Consider the following 26,629-nt stretch of genomic DNA (forward strand, 5'->3'; position numbering starts at 1 on the left):
TCCTTTGTGCTCTCTCCTGTCTGATAGGACTCCTCTGTGCTCTCTCCAGTCTGATAGTACTCCTCTGTGCTCTCTCCTGTCTGATAGGACTCCTTTGTTCTCTCTCCTGTCGGATAGCACTCATCTGTGCTCTCTTCTGTCTGATAGCACTCCTCTGTGCTCTCTCCTGTCTGATAGGACTCCTCTGTGCTCTCTCCTGTCTGATAGGACTCCTCTGTGCTCTCCTGTCTCAGTACTCCTTTGTGCTCTTTCCTGTCTGATAGGACTCCTCTGTGCTCTCTCCTGTCTGATAGGACTCCTCTGTGCTCTCTCCTGTCTGATAGGACTCCTCTGTGCTCTCCTGTCTCAGTACTCCTTTGTGCTCTCTCCTGTCTGATAGGACTCCTCTGTGCTCTCTCCTGTCTGATAGGACTCCTCTGTGCTCTCTCCTGTCTGATTGGACTCCTCTGTGCTCTCTCCTGTCTGATAGCACTCCTTTGTGCTCTCTCCTGTCTGATAGGACTCCTCTGTGCTCTCCTGTCTCAGTACTCCTTTGTGCTCTCTCCTGTCTGATAGGACTCCTCTGTGCTCTCTCCAGTCTGATAGTACTCCTCTGTGCTCTCTCCTGTCTGATAGGACTCCTTTGTTCTCTCTCCTGTCTGATAGCACTCATCTGTGCTCTCTTCTGTCTGATAGCACTCCTCTGTGCTCTCTCCTGTCTGATAGGACTCCTCTGTGCTCTCTCCTGTCTGATAGGACTCCTCTGTGCTCTCCTGTCTCAGTACTCCTTTGTGCTCTTTCCTGTCTGATAGGACTCCTCTGTGCTCTCCTGTCTGATAGTACTCCTCTGTGCTCTCTCCTGTCTGATAGCACTCCTCTGTGCTCTCCTGTCTCAGTACTCCTTTGTGCTCTCTCCTGTCTGATAGGACTCCTCTGTGCTCTCTCCTGTCTGATAGGACTCCTCTGTGCTCTCTCCTGTCTGATTGGACTCCTCTGTGCTCTCTCCTGTCTGATAGGACTCCTCTGTGCTCTCCTGTCTCAGTACTCCTTTGTGCTCTTTCCTGTCTGATAGGACTCCTCTGTGCTCTCTCCTGTCTGACAGGACTCCTCTGTGCTCTCTCCTGTCTGATAGGACTCCTCTGTGCTCTCCTGTCTCAGTACTCCTTTGTGCTCTCTCCTGTCTGATAGGACTCCTCTGTGCTCTCTCCTGTCTGATAGGACTCCTCTGTGCTCTATCCTGTCTGATTGGACTCCTCTGTGCTCTCTCCTGTCTGATAGCACTCCTTTGTGCTCTCTCCTGTCTGATAGGACTCCTCTGTGCTCTCCTGTCTCAGAACTCCTTTGTGCTCTCTCCTGTCTGATAGGACTCCTCTGTGCTCTCTCCAGTCTGATAGTACTCCTCTGTGCTCTCTCCTGTCTGATAGGACTCCTTTGTTCTCTCTCCTGTCTGATAGCACTCATCTGTGCTCTCTTCTGTCTGATAGCACTCCTCTGTGCTCTCTCCTGTCTGATAGGACTCCTCTGTGCTCTCTCCTGTCTGATAGGACTCCTCTGTGCTCTCCTGTCTCAGTACTCCTTTGTGCTCTCTCCTGTCTGATAGGAGTCCTCTGTGCTCTCTCCTGTCTGATAGGACTCCTCTGTGCTCTCTTCTGTCTGATAGGACTCCTTTGTTCTCTCTCCTGTCTGATAGCACTCATCTGTGCTCTCTTCTGTCTGATAGCACTCCTCTGTGCTCTCTCCTGTCTGATAGGACTCCTCTGTGCTCTCTCCTGTCTGATAGGACTCCTCTGTGCTCTCCTGTCTCAGTACTCCTTTGTGCTCTTTCCTGTCTGATATGACTCCTCTGTGCTCTTCTGTCTCAGTACTCCTTTGTGCTCTCTCCTGTCTTATAGGACTCCTCTGTGCTCTCTCCTGTCTGATAGGACTCCTCTGTGCTCTTTCCTGTCTGATAGTACTCCTTTGTGCTCTCTCCTGTCTGATAGTACTCCTCTGTGCTCTCTACTGTCTGACAGGACTCCTTTGTTCTCTCTCCTGTCTGATAGCACTCATCTGTGCTCTCTCCTGTCTGATAGGACTCCTCTGTGCTCTTTCCTGTCTGATAGTACTCCTCTGTGCTCTCTCCTGTCTGATAGTACTCCTCTGTGCTCTCTACTGTCTGACAGGACTCCTCTGTGCTCTCTCCTGTCTGATAGAACTCATCTGTGCTCTCACCTCTCTGATAGGATTCCTCTGTGCTCTTTCCTGTCTGATAGTACTCCTCTGTGCTCACTCCTGTCTGATAGTACTCCTCTGTGCTCTCTCCTGTCTGATAGTACTCCTCTGTGCTCTCTCCTGTCTGATAGGACTTATCTGTACTCTCTCCTGTCTGATAGGACTCCTCTGTGCTCTCTCCTGTCTCAGTACTCCTTTGTGCTCTCTCCTGTCTGATTGGACTCCTCTGTGCTCTCTCCTGTCTGATAGTACTCCTCTGTGCTCTCTCCTGTCTGATAGCACTCCTCTGTGCTCTCTCCTGTCTGATAGGACTCCTCTGTGCTCTCCTGTCTCAGTACTCCTTTGTGCTCTCTCCTGTCTGATAGGAGTCCTCTGTGCTCTCTCTTGTCTGATAGTACTCCTCTGTGCTCTCTTCTGTCTGATAGGACTCCTTTGTTCTCTCTCCTGTCTGATAGCACTCATCTGTGCTCTCTTCTGTCTGATAGCACTCCTCTGTGCTCTCTCCTGTCTGATAGGACTCCTCTGTGCTCTCCTGTCTCAGTACTCCTTTGTGCTCTTTCCTGTCTGATAGGACTCCTCTGTGCTCTCTCCTGTCTGATAGGACTCCTCTGTGCTCTCCTGTCTCAGTACTCCTTTGTGCTCTTTCCTGTCTGATAGGACTCCTCTGTGCTCTTCTGTCTCAGTACTCCTTTGTGCTCTCTCCTGTCTTATAGGACTCCTCTGTGCTCTCTCCTGTCTGATAGGACTCCTCTGTGCTCTTTCCTGTCTGATAGTACTCCTCTGTGCTCTCTCCTGTCTGATAGTACTCCTCTGTGCTCTCTCCTGTCTGATAGTACTCCTCTGTGCTCTCTACTGTCTGACAGGACTCCTCTGTGCTCTCTCCTGTCTGATAGAACTCATCTGTGCTCTCCCCTCTGATAGTACTTCTCTGTGCTCTTTCCTGTCTAATAGCACTCCTCTGTGCTCTCTCCTGTCTGATAGGACTCCTCTGTGCTCTCTCCTGTCTGATAGGACTCCTCTGTGCTCTTTCCTGTCTGATAGTACTCCTCTGTGCTCACTCCTGTCTGATAGTACTCCTCTGTGCTCTCTCCTGTCTGATAGTACTCCTCTGTGCTCTCTCCTGTCTGATAGGACTTATCTGTACTCTCTCCTGTCTGATAGGACTCCTCTGTGCTCTCTCCTGTCTCAGTACTCCTTTGTGCTCTCTCCTGTCTGATAGGACTCCTCTGTGCTCTCTCCTGTCTGATTGGACTCCTCTGTGCTCTCTCCTGTCTGATAGTACTCCTCTGTGCTCTCTCCTGTCTGATAGCACTCCTTTGTGCTCTCTCCTGTCTGATAGGACTCCTCTGTGCTCTCCTGTCTCAGTACTCCTTTGTGCTCTCTCCTGTCTGATAGGACTCCTCTGTGCTCTCTCCAGTTTGATAGTACTCCTCTGTGCTCTCTCCTGTCTGATAGGACTCCTTTGTTCTCTCTCCTGTCTGATAGCACTCATCTGTGCTCTCTTCTGTCTGATAGGACTCCTTTGTTCTCTCTCCTGTCTGATAGCACTCATCTGTGCTCTCTTCTGTCTGATAGCACTCCTCTGTGCTCTCTCCTGTCTGATAGGACTCCTCTGTGCTCTCTCCTGTCTGATAGGACTCCTCTGTGCTCTCCTGTCTCAGTACTCCTTTGTGCTCTCTCCTGTCTGATAGGAGTCCTCTGTGCTCTCTCCTGTCTGATAGGACTCCTCTGTGCTCTCTTCTGTCTGATAGGACTCCTTTGTTCTCTCTCCTGTCTGATAGCACTCATCTGTGCTCTCTTCTGTCTGATAGCACTCCTCTGTGCTCTCTCCTGTCTGATAGGACTCCTCTGTGCTCTCTCCTGTCTGATAGGACTCCTCTGTGCTCTCCTGTCTCAGTACTCCTTTGTGCTCTTTCCTGTCTGATATGACTCCTCTGTGCTCTTCTGTCTCAGTACTCCTTTGTGCTCTCTCCTGTCTTATAGGACTCCTCTGTGCTCTCTCCTGTCTGATAGGACTCCTCTGTGCTCTTTCCTGTCTGATAGTACTCCTTTGTGCTCTCTCCTGTCTGATAGTACTCCTCTGTGCTCTCTACTGTCTGACAGGACTCCTTTGTTCTCTCTCCTGTCTGATAGCACTCATCTGTGCTCTCTCCTGTCTGATAGGACTCCTCTGTGCTCTTTCCTGTCTGATAGTACTCCTCTGTGCTCTCTCCTGTCTGATAGTACTCCTCTGTGCTCTCTACTGTCTGACAGGACTCCTCTGTGCTCTCTCCTGTCTGATAGAACTCATCTGTGCTCTCACCTCTCTGATAGGATTCCTCTGTGCTCTTTCCTGTCTGATAGTACTCCTCTGTGCTCACTCCTGCCTGATAGTACTCCTCTGTGCTCTCTCCTGTCTGATAGTACTCCTCTGTGCTCTCTCCTGTCTGATAGGACTTATCTGTACTCTCTCCTGTCTGATAGGACTCCTCTGTGCTCTCTCCTGTCTCAGTACTCCTTTGTGCTCTCTCCTGTCTGATTGGACTCCTCTGTGCTCTCTCCTGTCTGATAGTACTCCTCTGTGCTCTCTCCTGTCTGATAGCACTCCTCTGTGCTCTCTCCTGTCTGATAGGACTCCTCTGTGCTCTCCTGTCTCAGTACTCCTTTGTGCTCTCTCCTGTCTGATAGGAGTCCTCTGTGCTCTCTCCTGTCTGATAGTACTCCTCTGTGCTCTCTTCTGTCTGATAGGACTCCTTTGTTCTCTCTCCTGTCTGATAGCACTCATCTGTGCTCTCTTCTGTCTGATAGCACTCCTCTGTGCTCTCTCCTGTCTGATAGGACTCCTCTGTGCTCTCCTGTCTCAGTACTCCTTTGTGCTCTTTCCTGTCTGATAGGACTCCTCTGTGCTCTCTCCTGTCTGATAGGACTCCTCTGTGCTCTCCTGTCTCAGTACTCCTTTGTGCTCTTTCCTGTCTGATAGGACTCCTCTGTGCTCTTCTGTCTCAGTACTCCTTTGTGCTCTCTCCTGTCTTATAGGACTCCTCTGTGCTCTCTCCTGTCTGATAGGACTCCTCTGTGCTCTTTCCTGTCTGATAGTACTCCTCTGTGCTCTCTCCTGTCTGATAGTACTCCTCTGTGCTCTCTCCTGTCTGATAGTACTCCTCTGTGCTCTCTACTGTCTGACAGGACTCCTCTGTGCTCTCTCCTGTCTGATAGAACTCATCTGTGCTCTCCCCTCTGATAGTACTTCTCTGTGCTCTTTCCTGTCTAATAGCACTCCTCTGTGCTCTCTCCTGTCTGATAGGACTCCTCTGTGCTCTCTCCTGTCTGATAGGACTCCTCTGTGCTCTTTCCTGTCTGATAGTACTCCTCTGTGCTCACTCCTGTCTGATAGTACTCCTCTGTGCTCTCTCATGTCTGATAGTACTCCTCTGTGCTCTCTCCTGTCTGATAGGACTTATCTGTACTCTCTCCTGTCTGATAGGACTCCTCTGTGCTCTCTCCTGTCTCAGTACTCCTTTGTGCTCTCTCCTGTCTGATAGGACTCCTCTGTGCTCTCTCCTGTCTGATTGGACTCCTCTGTGCTCTCTCCTGTCTGATAGTACTCCTCTGTGCTCTCTCCTGTCTGATAGCACTCCTTTGTGCTCTCTCCTGTCTGATAGGACTCCTCTGTGCTCTCCTGTCTCAGTACTCCTTTGTGCTCTCTCCTGTCTGATAGGACTCCTCTGTGCTCTCTCCAGTTTGATAGTACTCCTCTGTGCTCTCTCCTGTCTGATAGGACTCCTTTGTTCTCTCTCCTGTCTGATAGCACTCATCTGTGCTCTCTTCTGTCTGATGGCACTCCTCTGTGCTCTCTCCTGTCTGATAGGACTCCTCTGTGCTCTCTCCTGTCTGATAGGACTCCTCTGTGCTCTCCTGTCTCAGTACTCCTTTGTGCTCTTTCCTGTCTGATAGGACTCCTCTGTGCTCTCTCCTGTCTGATAGGACTCCTCTGTGCTCTCCTGTCTCAGTACTCCTTTGTGCTCTCTCCTGTCTGATAGGACTCCTCTGTGCTCTCTCCTGTCTGATAGGACTCCTCTGTGCTCTCTCCTGTCTGATTGGACTCCTCTGTGCTCTCTCCTGTCTGATAGCACTCCTTTGTACTCTCTCCTGTCTGATAGGACTCCTCTGTGCTCTCCTGTCTGATAGGACTCCTCTGTGCTCTCTCCAGTCTGATAGTACTCCTCTGTGCTCTCTCCTGTCTGATAGGACTCCTTTGTTCTCTCTCCTGTCTGATAGCACTCATCTGTGCTCTCTTCTGTCTGATAGCACTCCTCTGTGCTCTCTCCTGTCTGATAGGACTCCTCTGTGCTCTCTCCTGTCTGATAGGACTCCTCTGTGCTCTCCTGTCTCAGTACTCCTTTGTGCTCTTTCCTGTCTGATAGGACTCCTCTGTGCTCTCCTGTCTGATAGTACTCCTCTGTGCTCTCTCCTGTCTGATAGCACTCCTCTGTGCTCACTCCTGTCCTATCAAACAGGAGAGAGCACAGAGGAGTGCTAACCCTCCCTCAATTACTGGACTTTGTCCATGCCTGTACTTTAGCTTGGACAAAGCCATGATTTTATAAGCCAAGATTTCTATAAAAAGGAAATAGAACAACAAAAAAAAAAGCAAAAAAATGGAGAGCAGATGGTTTCTACTTAGCATATACACAGATTCATTCTTTTGCTCCTCAGCACTTACTGCACTTAGAGGGGTATATACGGCCGTTACCCCCCTCAATCCTGCCAGCCTTAGGCTAAGTTTCCACTGGCAGTTTTTGGAGTCCTGCCACTGTAGTTTTTGAGCCATAGTCAGAAGTGGATCCATAAGGGAGAAGTATAAGTCCTTCCTTTATATGTCCTATTCCTTTTGAATACATTTCTGGCTTTGGCTCAAAAACTGCAGCGGCAGTATTCCAAAAACTGCCAGCAAAAAGTGGAAACTTAACCTTACTAAAAGCCAGTCTACTCCATGCTCTGATTTCAGCCACGAACCAATCCTCCTTTCTTCCGTTTCCCAACAATCGACCGCCACACGATTTTTTTTTTAGTATGGATCAGGAATCAACATTAATAACATTATTAACACTTATTAACCGTACTAGTACATCAAGATCCGATGCGTTGCGGGGATTATTCCCCTTCCCCTGAGGTGGCTGAAATCAGAGCGTGGAGAAGACTGCAGAAAACTCATAGTAAGGCTGGCAGGATTGAGGGGGGTAACAGACGTATATACCCCTCTCAGTGAAGTAAGTGCTGAGGAGCTATATAATTAATCTGTGTATATACTAAGTGGAAATTGTACGCTCTCCATTTTTTGCTTTTTTTGTTGTTTTCTTCCATTCTCCCTCAGGGCGGCTTGGAGCCTACTGAATAGGATCGAAGTGGATGAAGGATCCACATTAGAGATTGCGAGACACATCCGTTTGAAGACTGTGAGTGGTTTGGAAAAAAAACACTCACCAAGTGTAAGTTTATCTTACAACCCTCCTTTGTTTTACTAACTTGTTGGTGGTGAGAATTTTGAGACCGCTCCCAATGTTTTTTCTCTGTGTTTTTCTATGTACTATAAAAAGGAAATAACATTTTCTTATGAAGTATATTAGAAAGGTTAATGTTTTGCCAAGATGCACAACATATAAAAAGTTTTTGAATCTGTCAGTGTCCATTTAAATGTCTTTAAGACTATAATACACACTAATACGAATACAAAATGAACACAAATGACAACAGGGATCCTTGTATACTTTAATTACACTGTGATAGTACATAACATATTTTAATAAAAAGAAAAAGAAAAGAAAAATATGCGCATTTAAACTGGTTCACTTGATCAAATTAGTGAACTCATATTTCAACAAATAAGCCTCCTGGTACAAGAAGGTGTACAGAGCTTGTTGTCATAAAATCCATGGGAAATACAAAATAAAATATTGATCAAAAACAGTTTTTCACATTATTTCAATAGACAGCTTTACATACTTTGCACAGGGTTATAATTGCATAGGAAGCTAGTTAGAGAGTCAAAACATATGACTCCCTATAGTAAGTCAGCAGCACAAAATATAGAACGTAAAATTCTAATTTGCTTTTTTCATGATATAAAACATATATTTCCTGAAAGGAATTCTGAACAGTGAATGTATATGTAAAGAAAGGAGCAGAAACTCATGCCAAATAGTTCTCTGTATGGACCTTTTCATTTTGGAGCTGTCCTGCAGCCTCCAAGTCCCGGCCTCACCGTGGGTCGGATGACCAGAACTTACAGCTGTCAGTTTGGGTCCGTCTGGACTTGCGGCTATAACACGCCCACATTGCGCTTGTGTAAAACTTAATTAAAACATATAGCTATGTATATGCTAATATGCTGGGACAGCTGTAGCAGTGTGTGATGTCAGACGAGGAAAACCCCCCAGTCTGAACTTAGGATGAGCGGCCATCTCCGCAGGCATGCCACTACAGCTGACAGAGCCTTTGCTGGTTGGCTGCAGCATTTACACATACGCTCAACATGTAAGGGTCACAAAATGTTCCCACTGACATTGTGTGACCCTTAGGTGGGACTGACTGCACTTTGGTTGTTGCGAGTGATACAATCTTACGGAATCTACAAGATCTACCCAACTGAAATAATGTGCGTATACATATAGCCCCACCTGGCCTGTTAAAATATAGTAGCAGACGTTTGAAAATATTATAATGAGAACTGTGTTTTTTTATTCCCTTTATATCCCCTTTTTCCCCCTGAAAATTTTGGCATTACCAGTAAAGGAAACGCGTACAAAGTTTAGGGACAGGTATCCTGTGTGGGGGCTAAGGAGCAAACAAAAATGTTGGCGCTATATGGGGGTGAAGCCTGCACTTTCTGTTGGTACGCCATTTTTTGACATGGTGTTGGAAATCACATGTAAAGGTTGATGTAGTTTAACAGTATCTGCAAGAAGCTATATGGTTATATATAGCTATATCCTCTAAGTTATATGGAAGGAGGTTTTTGTATAACAAATATTTATTAAGCAGTTATTTAATATGTAGATATTTTTTATATTAATTTCGCAAATAGTATTATAAAAAGTTGAAAAATAAATCTGATGACTGAATCAACCACATAGGCCCTTTGGTTCATCAGTCCCAAGATTAAAATTTTATATTTTTTTTTACTTTATTTGAAATAATGTAATTATTTGCATACACTATATTTTACCGGTATATATATATATATTTTTTTTTTTTTTTTTTACATATTAAATAATTGCCTAATAAATAGTCATTATCCCAAAAAAATAAAATAAAATAACAGGATAAGAATTTTGGCATTATGGTAATAACGTATCTAGAATAGCAGAAATCTTTTTGTAACATTACAGTGCATTATTATTCTTTAAACTAAGGGGATTTATTAAAACTGGTTTCTTGCTCTAGTCTTAAGTCAAACATTACTATTCCTCATAAAATAATTTGTTCATCTGTTGCATCACAAAACTGAAATCAACATCAGCTCTAAACAGCCATAGATTTCCAATATCATTTATGACAAATGCTGTTATAAATGATAGTATATCTGTGTATAGATATGGTATATTTAGTCCATCACGTTAGAGTGGTAAACAGTCAGCAAATTTATTTATTTTTATTTTGCAATTGTTTTGCACCAGAAAACTGGCACAGAGTTATTTATACACTGCTCAAAAATATAAAAGGAACACTTAAACAACACAATGTAACTCCAAGTCAATCACACTTCTGTGAAATCACACTGTCCACTCAGGAAGCAACACTGATTGACAATCAATTTCACATGCTGTTGTGCAAATGGAACAGACAACAGGTGGAAATTATAGGCAATTAGCATGACACCACAATAAAGGAGTGGTTCTGCAGGTGGTGACCACAGACCACTTCTAAGTTCCTGTGCTTCCTGGCTGATGTTTTGGACACTTTTGAATGCTGGAGGTGCTTCACTCTAGTGGTAGCATGAGACGGAGTCTACAACCCACACAAGTGGCTCAGGTAGTGCAGATCATCCAGGATGGCACATCAATGAGAGCTGTGGCAAGAAGGTCTGGCATGAAAGCAGGTTCACACTGAGCACGTGACAGACGTAACAGAGTCTGGAGATGCCGTGGAGAACGTTCTGCTGCCTACACCATCCTCCAGCATGACCGGTTTGGGGGTGGGTCAGTAACGGTGTGGGGTGGCATTTTTTTTTTGGGGGGGGGGGGGGGTCGCACAGCCCTCCATGTGCTTGCCAGAGGTAGCCTGACTGCCATTAGGTACGGAGATGAGATCCTCAGACCCCTTGTGAGACCATATGCTGGCGCGGTTGGCCCTGGGTTCCTCCTAATGCAAGACAATGCTAGACTTCATGTGGCTGGAGTGTGTCAGCAGTTCCTTCAAGAGGAAGGCATTGATGCTATGGACTGGCCCGCCTGTTCCTCAGACCTGAATCAGATTGAACACATCTGGAACATCATGTCTCGCTCCATCCACCAACGCCACGTTGCACCACAGACTGTCCAGGAGTTGGCGGATGCTTTAGTCCAGGTCTGGGAGGACATCCCTCAGTAGACCATCCACCACCTCATCAGGAGCATGCCCAGGCGTTGCAGGGAGGTCATACGGGCACGTGGAGGCCACACACACTACTGAGCCTCATTTTGACTTGTTTTAAGGACATTACATAAAGTTGGATCAGCCTGTAGAGTGGTTTTCCACTTTGATTTTGAGTGCGACTCTATATCCAGACCTCCATGAGTTGATTTGATTTCCATTGATAATTTTTGTGTGATTTTGTTGTCAGCACATTTAACTATGTAAAGACTAAAGTATTTCATACGATTATTTCATTCATTCAGATCCAGAATGTATTCTCTTAGTGTTACCTTTATTTTTTTGAGCAGTGTATATACTCCCTTATATATCTTTTTCTATAAAAACCTAGTATAGGTCACAGTATAACCAAGTAGAAGGAAAAAGATTTAGATGTCATTTACAAATAAATATTTATGTATTGTGAAAATAACATGTCTAGTATAGATCCCATAACAATTAAAACAGTGCAAAAAAGGTGATTTAATACACATATGGCATGTATAAACCTTTGTAGAAACATGGCTTTCATCTCTTTAGTGATCACTAGTAAGATCAGTACATTATCAAAAGGGTAATAACATTGTATACAGACTTTTGGTTACAAGCATAATGTAAGTAATAGATATATGAAGCTTGAACCCTTTGGAAACCTCCATTAGCAACACAAGTTCAAGTCAAAAGCTAAGATGTAGGTTGTCATTTCAACCAATGTGAGTCAGTGCAGCAAGAGGGTCACTATCTAAATAGCCCAAAGTATCGTCCTTAAACTGAGGCCCAATTCGATTACATATACCTATTTTAATGTGCTTGTACAAATTCTCTAAGTAGTAGCTAATTAGTAGGAAATTCTTTATAAAGACTATTTAGAAAGTTGCTTCAAGATGTTACTCCAGCCAGTCAGGTATAACCTATGTAAAAGATAGGCTGAGTCCCTAAGGGGTTGAAGGAGTTTTAAATTCATGACCTATTTTCACCTTAACCCCTTAAGGACTCAGCCCATTTTGGCCTTAAGGACTCAGACAATTGAATTTTTACGTTTTCATTTTTTCCTCCTCGCCTTCTAAAAATCATAACTCTTTTATATTTTCATCCACAGACTAGTATGAGGGCTTATTTTTTGCGTGACCAGTTGTCCTTTGTAATGACATCACTCATTATATCATAAAATGTATGGCGCAACCAAAAAACACTATTTTTGTGGGGAAATTAAAACGAAAAACGCAATTTTGCTAATTTTGGAAGGTTTTGTTTTCACGCCGTACAATTTCTGGTAAAAATGACATGTGTTATTTATTCTGAGGGTCAATACGATTAAAATGATACCCATTATTATATACTTTTATATTATTGTTGCGCTTAAAAAAAATCACAAACTTTTTAACCAAATTAGTACGTTTATAATCCCTTTATTTTGATGACCTATAACTTTTTTATTTTTCAGTATAAGCGGCGGTATGGGGGCTCATTTTATGCGCCATGATCTGTACTTTTTTTTGATACCACATTTGTATATAAAAAACTTTGAATACATTTTTTATAATTTTTTTTTTAATAAAATGTATTAAAAAAGTAGGAATTTTGGACTTTTTAAAATTTTTTTCGTTCACGCCGTTCACCGTACGGGATCATTAACATTTTATTTTAATAGTTCGGACATTTACGCACGCGGCGATACCAAATATGTCTATAAAAAATGTTTTTTACGCTTTTTGGGGGTAAAATAGGAAAAAACGGACGTTTTACTTTTTTATTGGGGGAGGGGATTTTTCACTTTTTTTTTACTTTTACTTTTACATTTTTTTACATTTTTTTTTACACTTGAATAGTCCCCATAGGGGACTATTCATAGCAATACCATGATTGCTAATACTGATCTGTTCTATGTATAGGACATAGAACAGATCAGTATTATCGGTCATCTCCTGCTCTGGTCTGCTCGATCACAGACCAGAGCAGGAGACGCCGGGAGCCGCACGGAGGAAGGTGAGGGGACCTCCGTGCGGCGTTATGAATGATCGGATCCCCGCAGCAGCGCTGCGGGCGATCCGATCGTTCATTTTAATCGCGAACTCCCGCAGATGCCGGGATCTGTATTGATCCCGGCACCTGAGGGGTTAATGGCGGACGCCCGCGAGATCGCGGGCGTCGGCCATTGCCGGCGGGTCCCTGGCTGCGATTAGCAGCCGGGATCAGCCGCGCATGACACGGGCATCGCTCCGATGCCCGCGGTTATGCTTAGGACGTAAATGTACGTCCTGGTGCGTTAAGTACCACCTCACCAGGACGTACATTTACATCCTGCGTCCTTAAGGGGTTAAAGGGGTACTACCGTGGAAAACTTTTTTTTTTTTTTTTTAAATCAACTGGTGCCAGAAAGTTAAACAGATTTGTAAATTACTTCTATTAAAAAGTGTTAATCTTTCCAGTACTTTTTAGGGTCTGTATACTACAGAGGAAATGGTTTTCTTTTTGGTACACAGAGCTCTCTGTTGACATTATGACCACAGTGCTCTCTGCTGACATCTCTGTCCATAGCAGCATATGTTTGCTATGGGGATTTTCTCCTACTCTGGACAGTTCTTAAAATGGACAGAGATGTCAGCAGAGAGCACTGTGTTCCAAAAAGAAAACAATTTCCTCTGTAGTATTCAGTAGCTAATAAGTACTGGAAGGATTAAGATTTTTAAATAGAAGTAATTTACAAATCTGTTAAACTTTCTGGTACCTGTTGATTTAAATAAAAAAAAGTTTCCACGGGAGTACCCCTTTAAAGACTCAGCAAATGTTTTCGCTTTTGCATTTTAGTTTTTTCCTCCTTCCCTTGTAAAAATCATAACGCTTTCAGTTTTGCACCTACAGACCCATATGAGGGCTTGTTTTTTTGCATCACCAATTGTACTTTGTAATGACATCACTTATTTTATAATATAACCTGCGGCAAAAAAATATATATATTTGTGGGGTGAAATAAAAAAAAAAAGAAATGCCATTTTGTAACTTTTGGGGACTCCTTTTCTATATGCTATAGGTCAATACAGTTACAAGGATACCCAATTTACGGTATATAGGTTTTATTTTAATACTTAATTATAAAACTACATGCACCAAAATTATTATGTTTAAAATTGCCATATTTTGGCCCCTAAAACTTTTTTATTTTTCCGTGTATGGGGCGGTATGAGGGTTAATTTTTTGCCCTGTCGTCTGTAGTTTTTATTTGTACCATTTGTTTTAATGGGACTTTTTGATTGCTTTTTATTAATATTTTTATGGTATATGAAGTGACCAAAAATACCCAATTATGTTTTGTTTTTTCACGTACGCCATTGACCGTGTGGTTTAGCTAACCTTATATTTTAATAGTTCAGACATTTTACGCACGCGGCGGTAGCACATATGATTATTTTTATTCTTTATTACATTATTTTATTTAAAATTAAAAAATAAATTTAAAAAAATTGGAAAAAGGGGGGTGATTAAACTTTTAATAGGGAAGGGGTTAATGAACTTTTTTTTGCCCCCATAGGAGGCTAAAACATGCAATCTTCTGATTGCATACACTGTTCAGTGCTATGCTATTGCAAAGCACACTGATCAGTGTAATTGGTGATCTGCTGCTCTAGCCTGCTGCGCAGGCATGGATCAGTAGATCACCAATCGGACAATGGAGAGGCAGGTGAGGACCTGTCGTCCGGTAAGCTGATCGAGACATCGCGATTTTGTAGCGATTGTCCCGATCAGCTCTGCTAAGCTGCCGGGATTCTTTTACTTTCGCTTTAGACACCGCAATAAACTTTGATTGCGGCGCCTAAAGGGTTAATGGCGGGCATTATCCGTGGGTCCTGGCTGCCTGTAGCAACCAGGACCCACGGGTTTAACCCGTTCTCCCGCCAGTGAGAACGGTTTAAACCCATTAAACTGGACCAGGGCATACTGTCATTATTAATGGAAGAGGTAGGGAAATATCAGTATACAGTTTATGGTGTAATAGTGCAAGTAATGTACAAGACATTCAGAGGCAGGAGATACATAGGTTATGACAACTACGTTGGAGCATTCGAAGTCACATAATGCACAACAAACAAAACATGTATACAGACTGGTAATGCGTTGCCTCTTTGAAAGGGGGCAAATGAGCATTTATATAAAAAAATAAAAAATAATAATATACATAAAAAAAGGACAAAATGACGTAATAAAGATTAACTTCCAGGAGACTCCTCAAGACTTTTAAGACTGTTTCTTCGAGCTCCTCCTGTTAACCGTTTCAGTGATAATCATTCTTTTAGTACAGTGACGTTGTGACCAAGCGGCTTCAGGACCTGAAGCATTCACAGCAATGTCAATCAGGTAGTCTGGGGTTGTCCATTGTAGGAAAACCAGAAATAAGAAACTAATGACTGCTAAGAGGGCAAAGATCGACCCAGTGACTATGCCACAATGGTTTACCAGACGCTCAAGTCTTTCAGTCATGGGTAAAACTGTCTCTGTAGCAACACGATCATACACCTAGGAAAAATAAATAATCATGTATCAGTTAGAGTAAATAACCACTTTACAAGCTTATACACTATTAAACATTAAAAAGGGGGACTTAAAGGAAATCTGCAGTAAATTAAACTTTTACAGGATAGGAGATAAGTGTCTGATCGCGGTGGATCCAAACACTGGGACTAGAGATGAGCAAAGTTACAGAGATTCGATTCATCATGAACTTCTCGGCTCGGCAGTTGCTGACTTTATCCTTCATAAATTAGTTCAGTTTTCAGGTGCTCCAGTGGGCTGGAGACTCTCCTAGGACTGTGTCCACCTCGTTGGTGATATTAACTTCCTGTTTGTGGCATATTAGTATATGTGAGGGAGGAAACTTTTCAAGATGGGTGGTGACCATTTTGAAGTCGGCCATTTTAAATCCAACTTTTGTTTTTTCAATAGGAAGAGGGTCATGTAACACATCAACATTATTGGGAATGTCACAAGAAAAACCATGATGTGCTTGGTTTTAATGTAACTTTATTCTTTCATGAGTTATTTACAAGTTTCTTACCACGTATAAAATGTGTTCAATGTGCTGCCCATTGTATTGGATTGTCAATGCAACCCTCTTCTCCCACTCTTCACACACTGATAACAGCAGAAATGCTAGCACAGGCTCCCAGTATCCGTAGTTTCAGGTGCTGCAGAATGGGCAAAACAAAAATTGGAACAGGACCCTCAGTTTACACAGAAGATTTTGTTCAGTGATGAGGCAAACTTTTATGTGAATGGCGAAGTTAACAAACAAAACCACCGCTATTGTTCTGACACTAACGCACATTGGATAGATCCCTCCAAGACTGTTGGAACACAAAAATTGATGGTATGGTGTGGTATATGGGGTACAAAGATTGTGGGGCCATTCTTCATCAATGGAAACCTCAAGGCCACTGGATATGCAAAATTGCTACATGATGATGTGTTTCCCTCTTTACGCACTGAAGCTGGCACGTTCCCTGAGTTTCTCCAGCAAGATGGTGCACCACCACATTATGGGTGTCAGGTCCGAGCATTCCTAGATGAACAGTTTCCTGTAAAGTGGATTGGTCATCGTGGGCCAGTTGAATGGCCCCCAAGGTCTCCCGATGTGACCCCCTTAGACTTTTATCTTTGGGGTCATCTGAAGGCAATTGTCTATGCTGTGAATATACAAGATGTGCAGCACCTGAAACTACGGATACTGGAAGCCTGTGCTAGCATTTCTCCTGCGGTGTTGCTATCAGTGTGTGAAGAGTGGGAGAAGAGGGTTGCATTGACAATCCAACACAATGGGCAGCACATTGAACACATATTATAAGTGGTCAGAAACTTGTAAATAACTCATGAAAGAATAAAGTTACATTAAAACCAAGCACATCATTGTTTTTCTTGTGAAATTCCCAATAAGTTTGATGTCATATGATCCTCTTCCTATTGAAAATACAAAAGTTGGATTCAAAATGGCCAACTTCAAAATGGCCACCATGGTCACCACCCATCTTGAAAAGTTTCCCCCCTCACATATACTAATGTGCCACAAACAGGAAGTTAATATCACAACCATTCCCATTTTATTAAGGTGTATCCATAGAAATGGCCCACCCTGTATAATCTGATAAGTACTACAGTAATGGAACAGCCTATCATTCATAAACTATGTACATCAAACAAAGATCCAATCTAAACTCACCTTTTCAGTTCTTTCAGCTACATTCCTCCATGTATAGAAAGTTTTAACCGTATTATGAATAGCATCAGGACTCAGTAGCTTTCCCTTCCGCAACTTGTCAATAGCGCTTTCTAAACCAGTGCACAGAGACTTCACCGAGGGTTCACACAGGATAATGAAATTGTCAGGCAGGACTTCAGGGATCCCTCCTACTCTAGTGGTCACCACCTGTAATATGAACAGAAAGTTGCTGTGAATATACAGGAGAAATGTGGTCTTCTCCTGAAGCTTGTTGTTAGTATATATGGCTTCCTTTAGTCTTAGGTTAGCCATACTCATAAGATCAACTTATGTTCGGTCAACAACCATATTCCCCAACATCTCTATATTGGGTTAAGCAGCTGCCAGACAGTACAAAAGGGCCAGGCAAGTTAAGATTAAACATATCAATCTTTGTCTCCAACCCTGGCATCTGTCAAGAGGCATTAAAGAACCAACATTACAGGGTCCCACACACACTACTTTGGAGATTATGTTGCAGGGACATGTCAAACATTTTGATTGGTTCAAGTCTGAGTGTTTGGACACTGATCTCTAGATATAACTGGAGAAAGTGCGCAGTTGAGCTCTTCACTTCCCAGCAAGCTGTGATCTTTGTCTCACTGCAGGAGATGGGCACCATTATACGTCTATGGGGCTCATCTTGTGCACCAAGACAGAAAAGGCCGTGAGATAAGTACATAACCGCACACTTCCCCCTACCATTGTCTAGACTGGCGGGGGGTCTGAACACTCATGCAACAAGTTTTTTTTTTCCATATATAAATGACAATTGTTTGCTGCCACTGAACGTACAAGTATTGGCAGCTATAGACAGATGTCTGCATACAGTATAGTTCTGCTTCATTTGTTCTCTAGGACTGCATTGTGAACAAGATCATACACCTTGAGGGCCCTCATACACATTAGATATGTGTTAGCTGAACCTACTGATTTCGGTAGAACTAGCCAACTATATGATGACTATGGGGGGGGGGGGGGGGCTTTCAACTCTTCCCTGACTGATTATGTTTGGGGGGAAAGACAACAGCAACTTCTACATAGTAGGTTTGGCTGGATACAATTCAAGATAGTCAAACCTTCTAGAAGATACCTGTAATCCACAGCTAGCTGCCTCCACGATTGCCATGCAGAAAGCCTCAGTGAGGGATGTATTCAGGAATATCTCTCCTTCAACAAGGACATTCCGCACCTGGTGATGTTCTAAAGCACCTAAGAGTCGAACTCTAAAAGAAAAAAAGAAGAGCAAAAAAAAAAGCTCTTATTGCCATAATACATACAAATCTTTAAAGAAAGACTGTCAGCTAATATTCATAATATGAATGAGACAGCGATGGACACATAAAAAAGACATACACCTGCTCTATGGAAGCCTTTTAAAATCTACTTTATCAGGTGGATGTAAGTGTCCAGGAGGCAGGGCTGAGGCACTCAAGTGCTGCAGTATTACTGGTCTCCACATTCCTCCATCCCTCTGTCTCCTATTGGAAGCCTGAATGACACCCAAGCAGAAGGAAGGGCAGGGAAGAGGAGGTGAGCAAAGCTGCAGCACCGGAGAAGAGAGGTGAGCAAAGCTGCAGCACCGGAGAAGAGAGGTGAGCAAAGCTGCAGCACCGGAGAAGAGAGGTGAGCAAAGCTGCAGCACCGGAGAAGAGAGGTGAGCAAAGCTGCAGCACCGGAGAAGAGAGGTGAGCAAAGCTGCAGCACCGGAGAAGAGAGGTGAGCAAAGCTGCAGCACCGGAGAAGAGAGGTGAGCAAAGCTGCAGCACCGGAGAAGAGAGGTGAGCAAAGCTGCAGCACCGGAGAAGAGAGGTGAGCAAAGCTGCAGCACCGGAGAGGGGAGGGGAGCAAAGCTGCAGCACCGGAGAGGGGAGGGGAGCAAAGCTGCAGCACCGGAGAGGGGAGGGGAGCAAAGCTGCAGCACTGGAGAAGGGAGGTGAGCAAAGCTGCAGCACCGGAGAGGGGAGGTGAGCAAAGCTGCAGCACCGGAGAGGGGAGGTGAGCAAAGCTGCAGCACTGGAGAAGGGAGTTGAGCAGAGCTGCAGCACTGGAGAAGGGAGTTGAGCAGAGCTGCAGCACTGGAGAAGGGAGGTGAGCAAAGCTGCAGCCCTTGAGCAATTCAGCCCCACTTCCTGGACACCTATGCTTGCTGAATAAAGTTGACTTTGGAAGACAATCGGTGGAGCCAGTACTAGGCACTTGTATATCTATTGAACATTATCTATTAGTCCAACAGTGTTTGTAGCTCATATCATGGATTTGTGTTTCAGTGTTTGCATCTGGTGTCTATGCCAAACTGCTTCAGACATTGGAGAGCAAAACATCTCCAGCAGAGTTTCCCTATCAGACTCTGAAACTTTGCTGATGGAAAAGCCTGATGACAGCCGACATTTATTTTTCTTGGTTTCTGCACAAAATACTTATCCCCAAGCAACAGATAAATGTGAATGGTGCCTAATATTCCATGCCCAGAGTAGGAGATTAGGATCAATAGGACAACACAAGAAAAATCTTACATTTTATTAGTAGGGGTCAACCGATTATCGGTTTGGCCAATATTCACGATTTTTGACGTTATCGGTATCGGCAATTACCTTCCGATAATCCGATAATGTCCCGCCCCCACCGCACGCGTCCCCATTGCCTCCCCTATCCCCGGTTTTATAATTACCTGTTCCCGGGGTCTGGGGCCCGCGCTACTTCTGGCTCCTGTTGCGTCCTGCGTAACGCTGTGCAGCGCGGTGACTTCCTCAACGTGACGTCGCCGTCAGTGCGCACAGTGACAGCGCAGGACGGGAGCCAGAAGTAATGCGGACCTCTGACCCCGGGAACAGGTAATTATAAAACCGGGGATAGGGGAGGCAATGGGGCAGCGGCGGTGGGGGCGTTGTGCGGGGGTAGGGGGAATGGCTGGGGGGCAGCGGCGGTGGTTGGGAGGACCCCCGGACAGGCAGGTGGAGAGAAGCGGGTGGCGGCGGTGGTCTCTGATTCAGCCAAAGCCGCTGCAGTTGATTGATTTAAAGCGCCCGCTTTAAATCAATGATCTGCAGCGGCTTCTTGGGGGGGTGGAGAAATAGCAGATAACTTATACTGGAATATCGGTATCGCCACAGATTATCGGTATCGGCCCTAAAAAAAACGATATCGGTCGATCCCTAGTTATTAGCTATAACACACCTATATATATATATATATATATAATGGCACATAAAACTATTGTGCAAGTTCTCCCTCTTAAAAAGATGAGAGGCCTGTTATTTTCATCATAGGTATACCTCAACTATATCCATAAAATCCATAAAATCACATTGTCTGATTTTTAAATAATGTATTTGCAAATTATGGTGGAAAATAAGTATTTGGTCAATAATAAAAGTTCATCTCAATACTTTGTTATATACCCTTTGTTGGCAATGACAGAAGTCAAACGTTTTCTGTAGGTCTTCACAAGGTTTTTACACACTGTTGCTGGTATTTTGGCCCATTCCTCCATGCAGATCTCCTCTAGAGCAGTGATGTTTTGGGGCTGTCAACTCCCTCCAAAGGTTTTCTATGAGGTTGATATCTGGAGACTGTCTAGGCCACTTCAGGATCTTGAAATTCTTCTTATGAAGCCACTCCTTCGTTGCCTGGGCGGTATGTTTGGGATCATTGTCATGCTGAAAGACCCAGCCACGTTTCATCATCTTCAATGCCCTTGCTGATGGAAGGAGGTTTTCACTCAAAATCTCACGATACATGGCCCCATTCATTCTTTCCTTTACACGGATCAGTCGTCCTGGACCCTTAGCAGAAAAACAGCCCCAAAGCATGATGTTTCCACCCCATTCTTCACAGTGCATTTGGTGTTCTTTGGATGCAACTCAGCATTCTTTCTCCTCCAAACACGACGAGTTGAGTTTTTACCAAAAAGTTCTACTTTGGTTTCATCTGACCATATAAGATTCTCCCAGTCCTCTTCTGGATCATCCAAATGCTCTCTAGCAAACTTCAGACGGACCCAGACATGTACTGGCTTAAGCAGGGGGGACACGTCTGGCACTGGATGATTCAAGTCCCTGGCGGCGTAGTGTGTTACTGATTGTAGCCTTTATTACATTGGTCCTAGCTCTCTGCAGCTCATTCACTAGGTCCCCCGTGTGGTTCTGGGATTTTTGCTCACTGTTCTTGTGATCATTTTGACACACCGAGGTGAGATCTTACGTAGAACACGAACACGCTCCGGGGACTGATTACAAACGGGTGCCGCGTGCATGATCCCGGGGGTCCCCAGCGGCGGGACTCCCGCGATCAGGCATCTTATCCCCTATCCTTTGGATAGGGGAAAAGATGTGTAAGCACTGGAGAACCCCTTTAACTGCAGGTACTACTACTACCAACATGGAGTACACTCAGCTCTATGTTGGGAGCTGTAGTACCTGCATTGACTCCTTAAGGACTTAGGACATATGAGTACGTCCTAAGTCCGGTCCCTGTCTATAACGCGGGGTCCCAGCGGGACCCCGCATCATAGCGGGATGGTCACGGCACCTATTCACAGCCGGGACCCGCGGCTAATTCGCGTTCAGCCACGCGCTATTAACCCTTCCGATGCGACGCTCAAAGCTGAGCGCCGCATCGAAAGTGAAAGTAAATGCTTCCCGGCTCCTCAGTCGGGCTGATCGGGGTCATCGCGATAAAATCGCGATGCCCCGATCAGCTACCCGGAGAGAAGAAGGTCCCTACCTTCTTCTGTCGGCATCCCGACTGATTGATTGCTCCATGCCTGAGTTACAGGCTGGAGCAATCAACCACCGCTTACACAGCTTGTTGCCATGCAACAATCTGTGTATGCAAACAGCCATTGCAAGCTCATAGGTCCCTATAGGAGCTATGAGCTCGCAAAAAGAAAAAAAAAAAAAAAAAAGTGTAAAAAAAAAGTTAACCCTTTCAGTAGGGATCGACCGATTATCGGTATGGCCGATATTATCGGCCGATAATCACGATAAGCCGATAATGCCCCGCCCCCACCGCGAACGACCACCCCCCCACCCGCCGCACCGCGACCGCCCCTCCCCCCCGACCCGCCGCGGTTTTTGCCCATACCGCTATACCGGTCGGGCCCCTCCCCCACCCTCCGAGTCAATAAAAAAAAAAATAATAATAAACTTACCCCTAATGGGGGTGGTCCGGGCCAGCCATCCTTCCTTCCTGTAGTGTCCGGCGCCATTTCGGGTGGAGGGTGCACCGGTACGGGCTGTCCTTCTCCGGGGGTCCTCTTCTCCACTCCGGGCAGGCTCCGGCCTAGTACGCTGCATAGACGCCGCTACGCAGTGACGTCAGGTGCGTCGCTGCGCACGGGCGTCACTGCGCAGCGGCGTCTATGCAGCGCACTAGGCCGGAGCCTGCCCGGAGTGGAGAAGATGACCGCTGGAGAAGAAGGACAGCCCGGACCGGTGCACCCTTCACCCGGAACGCCCCCGGACACTACAGGAAGGAAGAATGGATGGCCCAGACCACACTGACAGGTAGGGGAGAGAAGCGGGTGGTGGCAGCGGCGGCCTATGGCACCGCAAAAGCCACTGCAGTGCATTGATTTAAAGCGCCCGCTTTAAATCAATGACCTGCAGCGGTGTCGAGGGGGGATAAATAGCCGATAACTTATAACGGAATATCAGTATAAGTTATCGGCTATCGGCTCTAACCTCCACTGATTATCGGTATCAAAAACGATATCGGTCGATCCCTACCTTTCAGGTATTCCCTTCTGAATTAAAAGTTTAAATCACCAGGCATTTCCTAGTAACAAAATAAAACAGTAAATAAAAATAAAAATATGTGGTATCACCGCGTGCGGAAATGTCCAAATTATAAAAAATATACCACTTTTAAAACCACACGTTCAATGGCGTATGCGCAAAAAATTTCCAAAGTCCAAAATAGCGCATTTTTGATCACTTTTTATACCACAAAAAAGTGAATAAGAAGTGATCAAAAAGTCTTATCAGAACAAAAATGGTACCGCTAAAAACTTCAGATCACGGCGCAAGAAATGAGCCCTCATAGCCCCCTGAACTTGGAAAATGACAATTTTAAACGTATAAATTTTCCTGCATGTATTTATGATTTTTTTCTGAAGTAATACAAAATTAAACCTATATAAGTAGGGTATCATTTTAACCGTATGGACCTACAGAATAAAGATAAGGTGTCATTTTTACCGAAAAATGTACTATGTAGAAGCGGAAGCCCCCAAAATTTACAAAATGGCATTTTTTTCTTCAAGTTTGTCGCACAATGAATTTTTTTTCCGTTTCGCCGTGGATTTTTCGGTAAAATTACTAATGTCACTGTAAAGTAGAATTGGTGGCGCAAAAAATAAGCCATAATACAGATTTTTAGGTGCAAAATTGAAAGGGTTATGATTTTTTAAAGGCAAGGAGGAAAAAACAAAAATGCAAAAACGTGAAATCGCTCAGTCCTTAAGGGGTTAATAGATAGATTGCAGCGAGTGTAACTTCTGACACCTGTTGCGATCTGTCTATTAATGAAGGTACTACAGCTCCCAGCATGGAGCAGAGTGTGCTCCATGTTGGGAGTAGTATAAACTGCAGTTAAGGAAAGATCACAGCGGATGTCACTCCTTACACCCGCTGTGATCCTCCTGTATAATGTATAGATGCGGGCGGACGCTCTTCTATGGTCCCCTGCACTGACGTATATATACACCTATTCATATTTCCCAAAGAGAGTTGTGATTGGCTGGAACCATCTGGCCAATCACAGCTCTCTACTGGAAATACGAATAGGTGTATATATACAGCAGTGCAGGGGGCCATAGAAGAGAGGCCGGCCGCATCTATAAACTATACTGAAGGATCGCAATGGACACAGGGCGATCTGTCAATTTGTACAGGTACTACTGCGTTCCATGCTGGGAGTAGTAGTCCTACCCAAAAAACGTTAAAAAAAATTAAGAATAAAAAGTGAAGCACACACACTACATTTTTATTATTGTCGGCTAAATTTTTTATTTAAATTAATTTTATTTATTTTTGTATAACAAAGATACATTTCATTAAATACAATTTTTCCATCACTACTGTTTTTTTATGGTACCCTATTAAAAAAAAAAAAAAAAAAAAAAAGTTATCACTTAAAAAAACGCATAAAAAACGAAAAAAAGAATAAAAAACGCCTGAAAAAACGCCAGAGTTAAAATCCACATGGAGTTTTTTTTGGTGTTCTTTTTACTCCCATAGAGAAAAACTTTCACTTACCTGCCTACGTTAACCCGTAGCACCGCAACAGCTGATCGGTCGGCCAGGCTGTCTACTTCCTACTTCCCTAAGGCTGCATTCACACTTCATTTTTACATTACGAGTGCCGGATTCGGCAGGGGCAAATTGGGCTCTCCCGTACCCCAGCCGGACCAACGCTGAACGGTTTTAGGTCCGGTCACAAAACCGGATACGGGTCAAAAATTAGCCGACCGGAGTCACCGTTTGACTCTGGTAGGCTCATTAAAGTAAATGGAGTTCAGCACTGGTCCGGCTGGGGTACGGGAGAGCCCGGTTTGCCCCTCCCCCAGCCGGCTCCGGCACCCGTAATGTGAAAACGAAGTGTGAATGCAGCCTTAGCCCGGGACGTCACACGGCGCTTCAGCCCATCACTGGCCGAGGCGGGCCATCGCTGCAGCTGGTGATAGGCTGAAGCACAGTGACATCCCGGGCTAAGGGAAGTAGACAGCCCGGCTGACCGATCAGCTGTTGCGGAGCTCCGGGGGAACATAGGAAGGTAGGTGAAAGTTTGTTTTCTCTTTTTTTTGCAGCCCGGGCAGGATGGAATAGGAATAGTCTGCACCGGACATCTCCTTTAAGTATGCTGCATCTAAAACATGAAGTTAATACTCTAGAGATTGTAGTAATGATGCAGTCATTTGTTAGATATACTAATAGATACATGTTAAAAAGCCCCATAATTCCCCCTCTAATCTATTTTCCTCCTCTGATGCTATTTTGTATTCATATCTCAATTAAATCTGTAAAGAATATCTATAGAATTCTTCTATGTCCCAGGAGTTAAAATGATTTTCCCTCCTCCTTCTCACAATCCTCTGCCCACATGTAAGGCTACTGGCCCCAGAATCATGTCATGCTCTCATTCCCCTGTATGATCTGCAATAGTGGATCAGATATGTGAAGCCTGGTCCTATTTGCTAAACACTATCCCATCAGCCCAAAAAGGAAGAGATGAGAAGTAGACATAACTTTTTTTTTTATACCCCCGATTTAACAACCTGACCTGCTTTTGTCAGATTGTGCGCCACAAATTCTGTCTGTGCCAGAATTTTTGGCGCACTGCACCAAAATAACCCTACAAATCAGAAAAGGTGGTGTGACTGACCAAAAAAAGGGGAGTGTTCTCACAATCCGACCTATTTAGTATTGAATTCACACAAAATCCAGTAAATAAACTGCTGAAAATTCCCACCAACAACAAACATTACACACTAATAAAAATCCAGCACTTAACAATTATCAATGTTAAAGGGAATCTATCCGCCCTAAATTGAAAGGTATCTTTGATGGATCTGCCAAAGGCAATGGAAGCTTCAGGGCAACCCCCCCTTGCCCCACACGTGGCTCAGAGAGACCCATGGCACATCACATGTGCACTATAAGTCTGTGTGAACCAGATAACATTTCTAAATATACACTTTACCTGTCATGGAGCTGGTATCTTTCCCTTACTTCTTCTAAAATGATTCTCTTGGGCCCTTCACCTCCGATAAGAAAGTGCAGTTCGGGATATTTCTGACACATTTCAGGAATGATACCACCAAGAAGATCGACACCTTTAAAAAGGAAAAAAAATAAATAATTAAATTAAAATAAAAAAACACATCAGGGAAAAGTCTGACACCAGAACACTGGTAAGTAAGGTAAGACTGACAGTCAAATTCCAATCATTGTGCTTCCAAATCGGTGATATTTTATTCTTCCATAAATTAGCAGTGCTCAGAATCCCTTACAGTGTGGATATTTTTATAGATTTTGGGAAAGATGGGCAACAACAAATACAAGATATGTTGTTATATATAGCATTTTTCCAGAAAAAAACATTTAGTTTTTGCCAAAAAAAAAAATTATGCAGCCAGTTAAAGGGGTACTCCACCCCTAAACATCTTATCCCCTATCCAAATGACATGTTCACATGTCTGCTTGCCGGGGGGGGGGGGGTCCCATCGGCCGGACCCCCAAGATCGGACATCTTATCCGCAATAGGGGATAAGATGCCTAAAGGCGGAGTACCCCTTTAACCCCTTGAGGATGCAGGACGTGACATATTCTACTTTAAGATAGTGGTAAATTTTTTACATACTTGTATGATTTCATTGTGAAAAATTAAAGAAAATGTAATGAAAAAATAAATGGAAAAATTAGCATTTTCTAAATTTGAAATTATCTGCTTGAAAGGAAAATGATCATTCCAAATAAATGACACATTGTATGTATGAATCAATATGTCTACTTTATGTTGACATCATAAAGTAGGCATGTTTTTAAACACATTAAAGGGCTTTAGCAGCAATTTTCCACGTAAATTTCAAAGTCTGAATTT

At 44.0% G+C, this 26,629-nt stretch overlaps 1 protein-coding gene across 3 annotated transcripts in view; it reads right to left on the minus strand.

Annotated features, from left to right (window-relative positions):
• Positions 1 to 13,199: 13,199 nt before the first annotated feature.
• The window catches only part of PIGA (phosphatidylinositol glycan anchor biosynthesis class A), a 28,599-nt gene continuing 15,169 nt past the window's right edge, over positions 13,200 to 26,629 (minus strand). For all 3 annotated transcript variants that reach the window (XM_056559182.1, XM_056559184.1, XM_056559183.1), the window contains 4 exons: positions 25,730 to 25,862; positions 18,120 to 18,252; positions 16,988 to 17,194; positions 13,200 to 15,291 (listed from right to left, as the gene is read on the minus strand). In XM_056559182.1, coding sequence (XP_056415157.1) covers positions 15,013 to 15,291; positions 16,988 to 17,194; positions 18,120 to 18,252; positions 25,730 to 25,862 — 752 coding nt within the window. In that variant the 3' untranslated portion in view covers positions 13,200 to 15,012. The remainder of the gene's footprint in view (positions 15,292 to 16,987; positions 17,195 to 18,119; positions 18,253 to 25,729; positions 25,863 to 26,629) is intronic.

Source organism: Hyla sarda, chromosome 2, assembly GCF_029499605.1.
Source record: "Hyla sarda isolate aHylSar1 chromosome 2, aHylSar1.hap1, whole genome shotgun sequence".
Classification (NCBI taxonomy): domain Eukaryota; kingdom Metazoa; phylum Chordata; class Amphibia; order Anura; family Hylidae; genus Hyla; species Hyla sarda.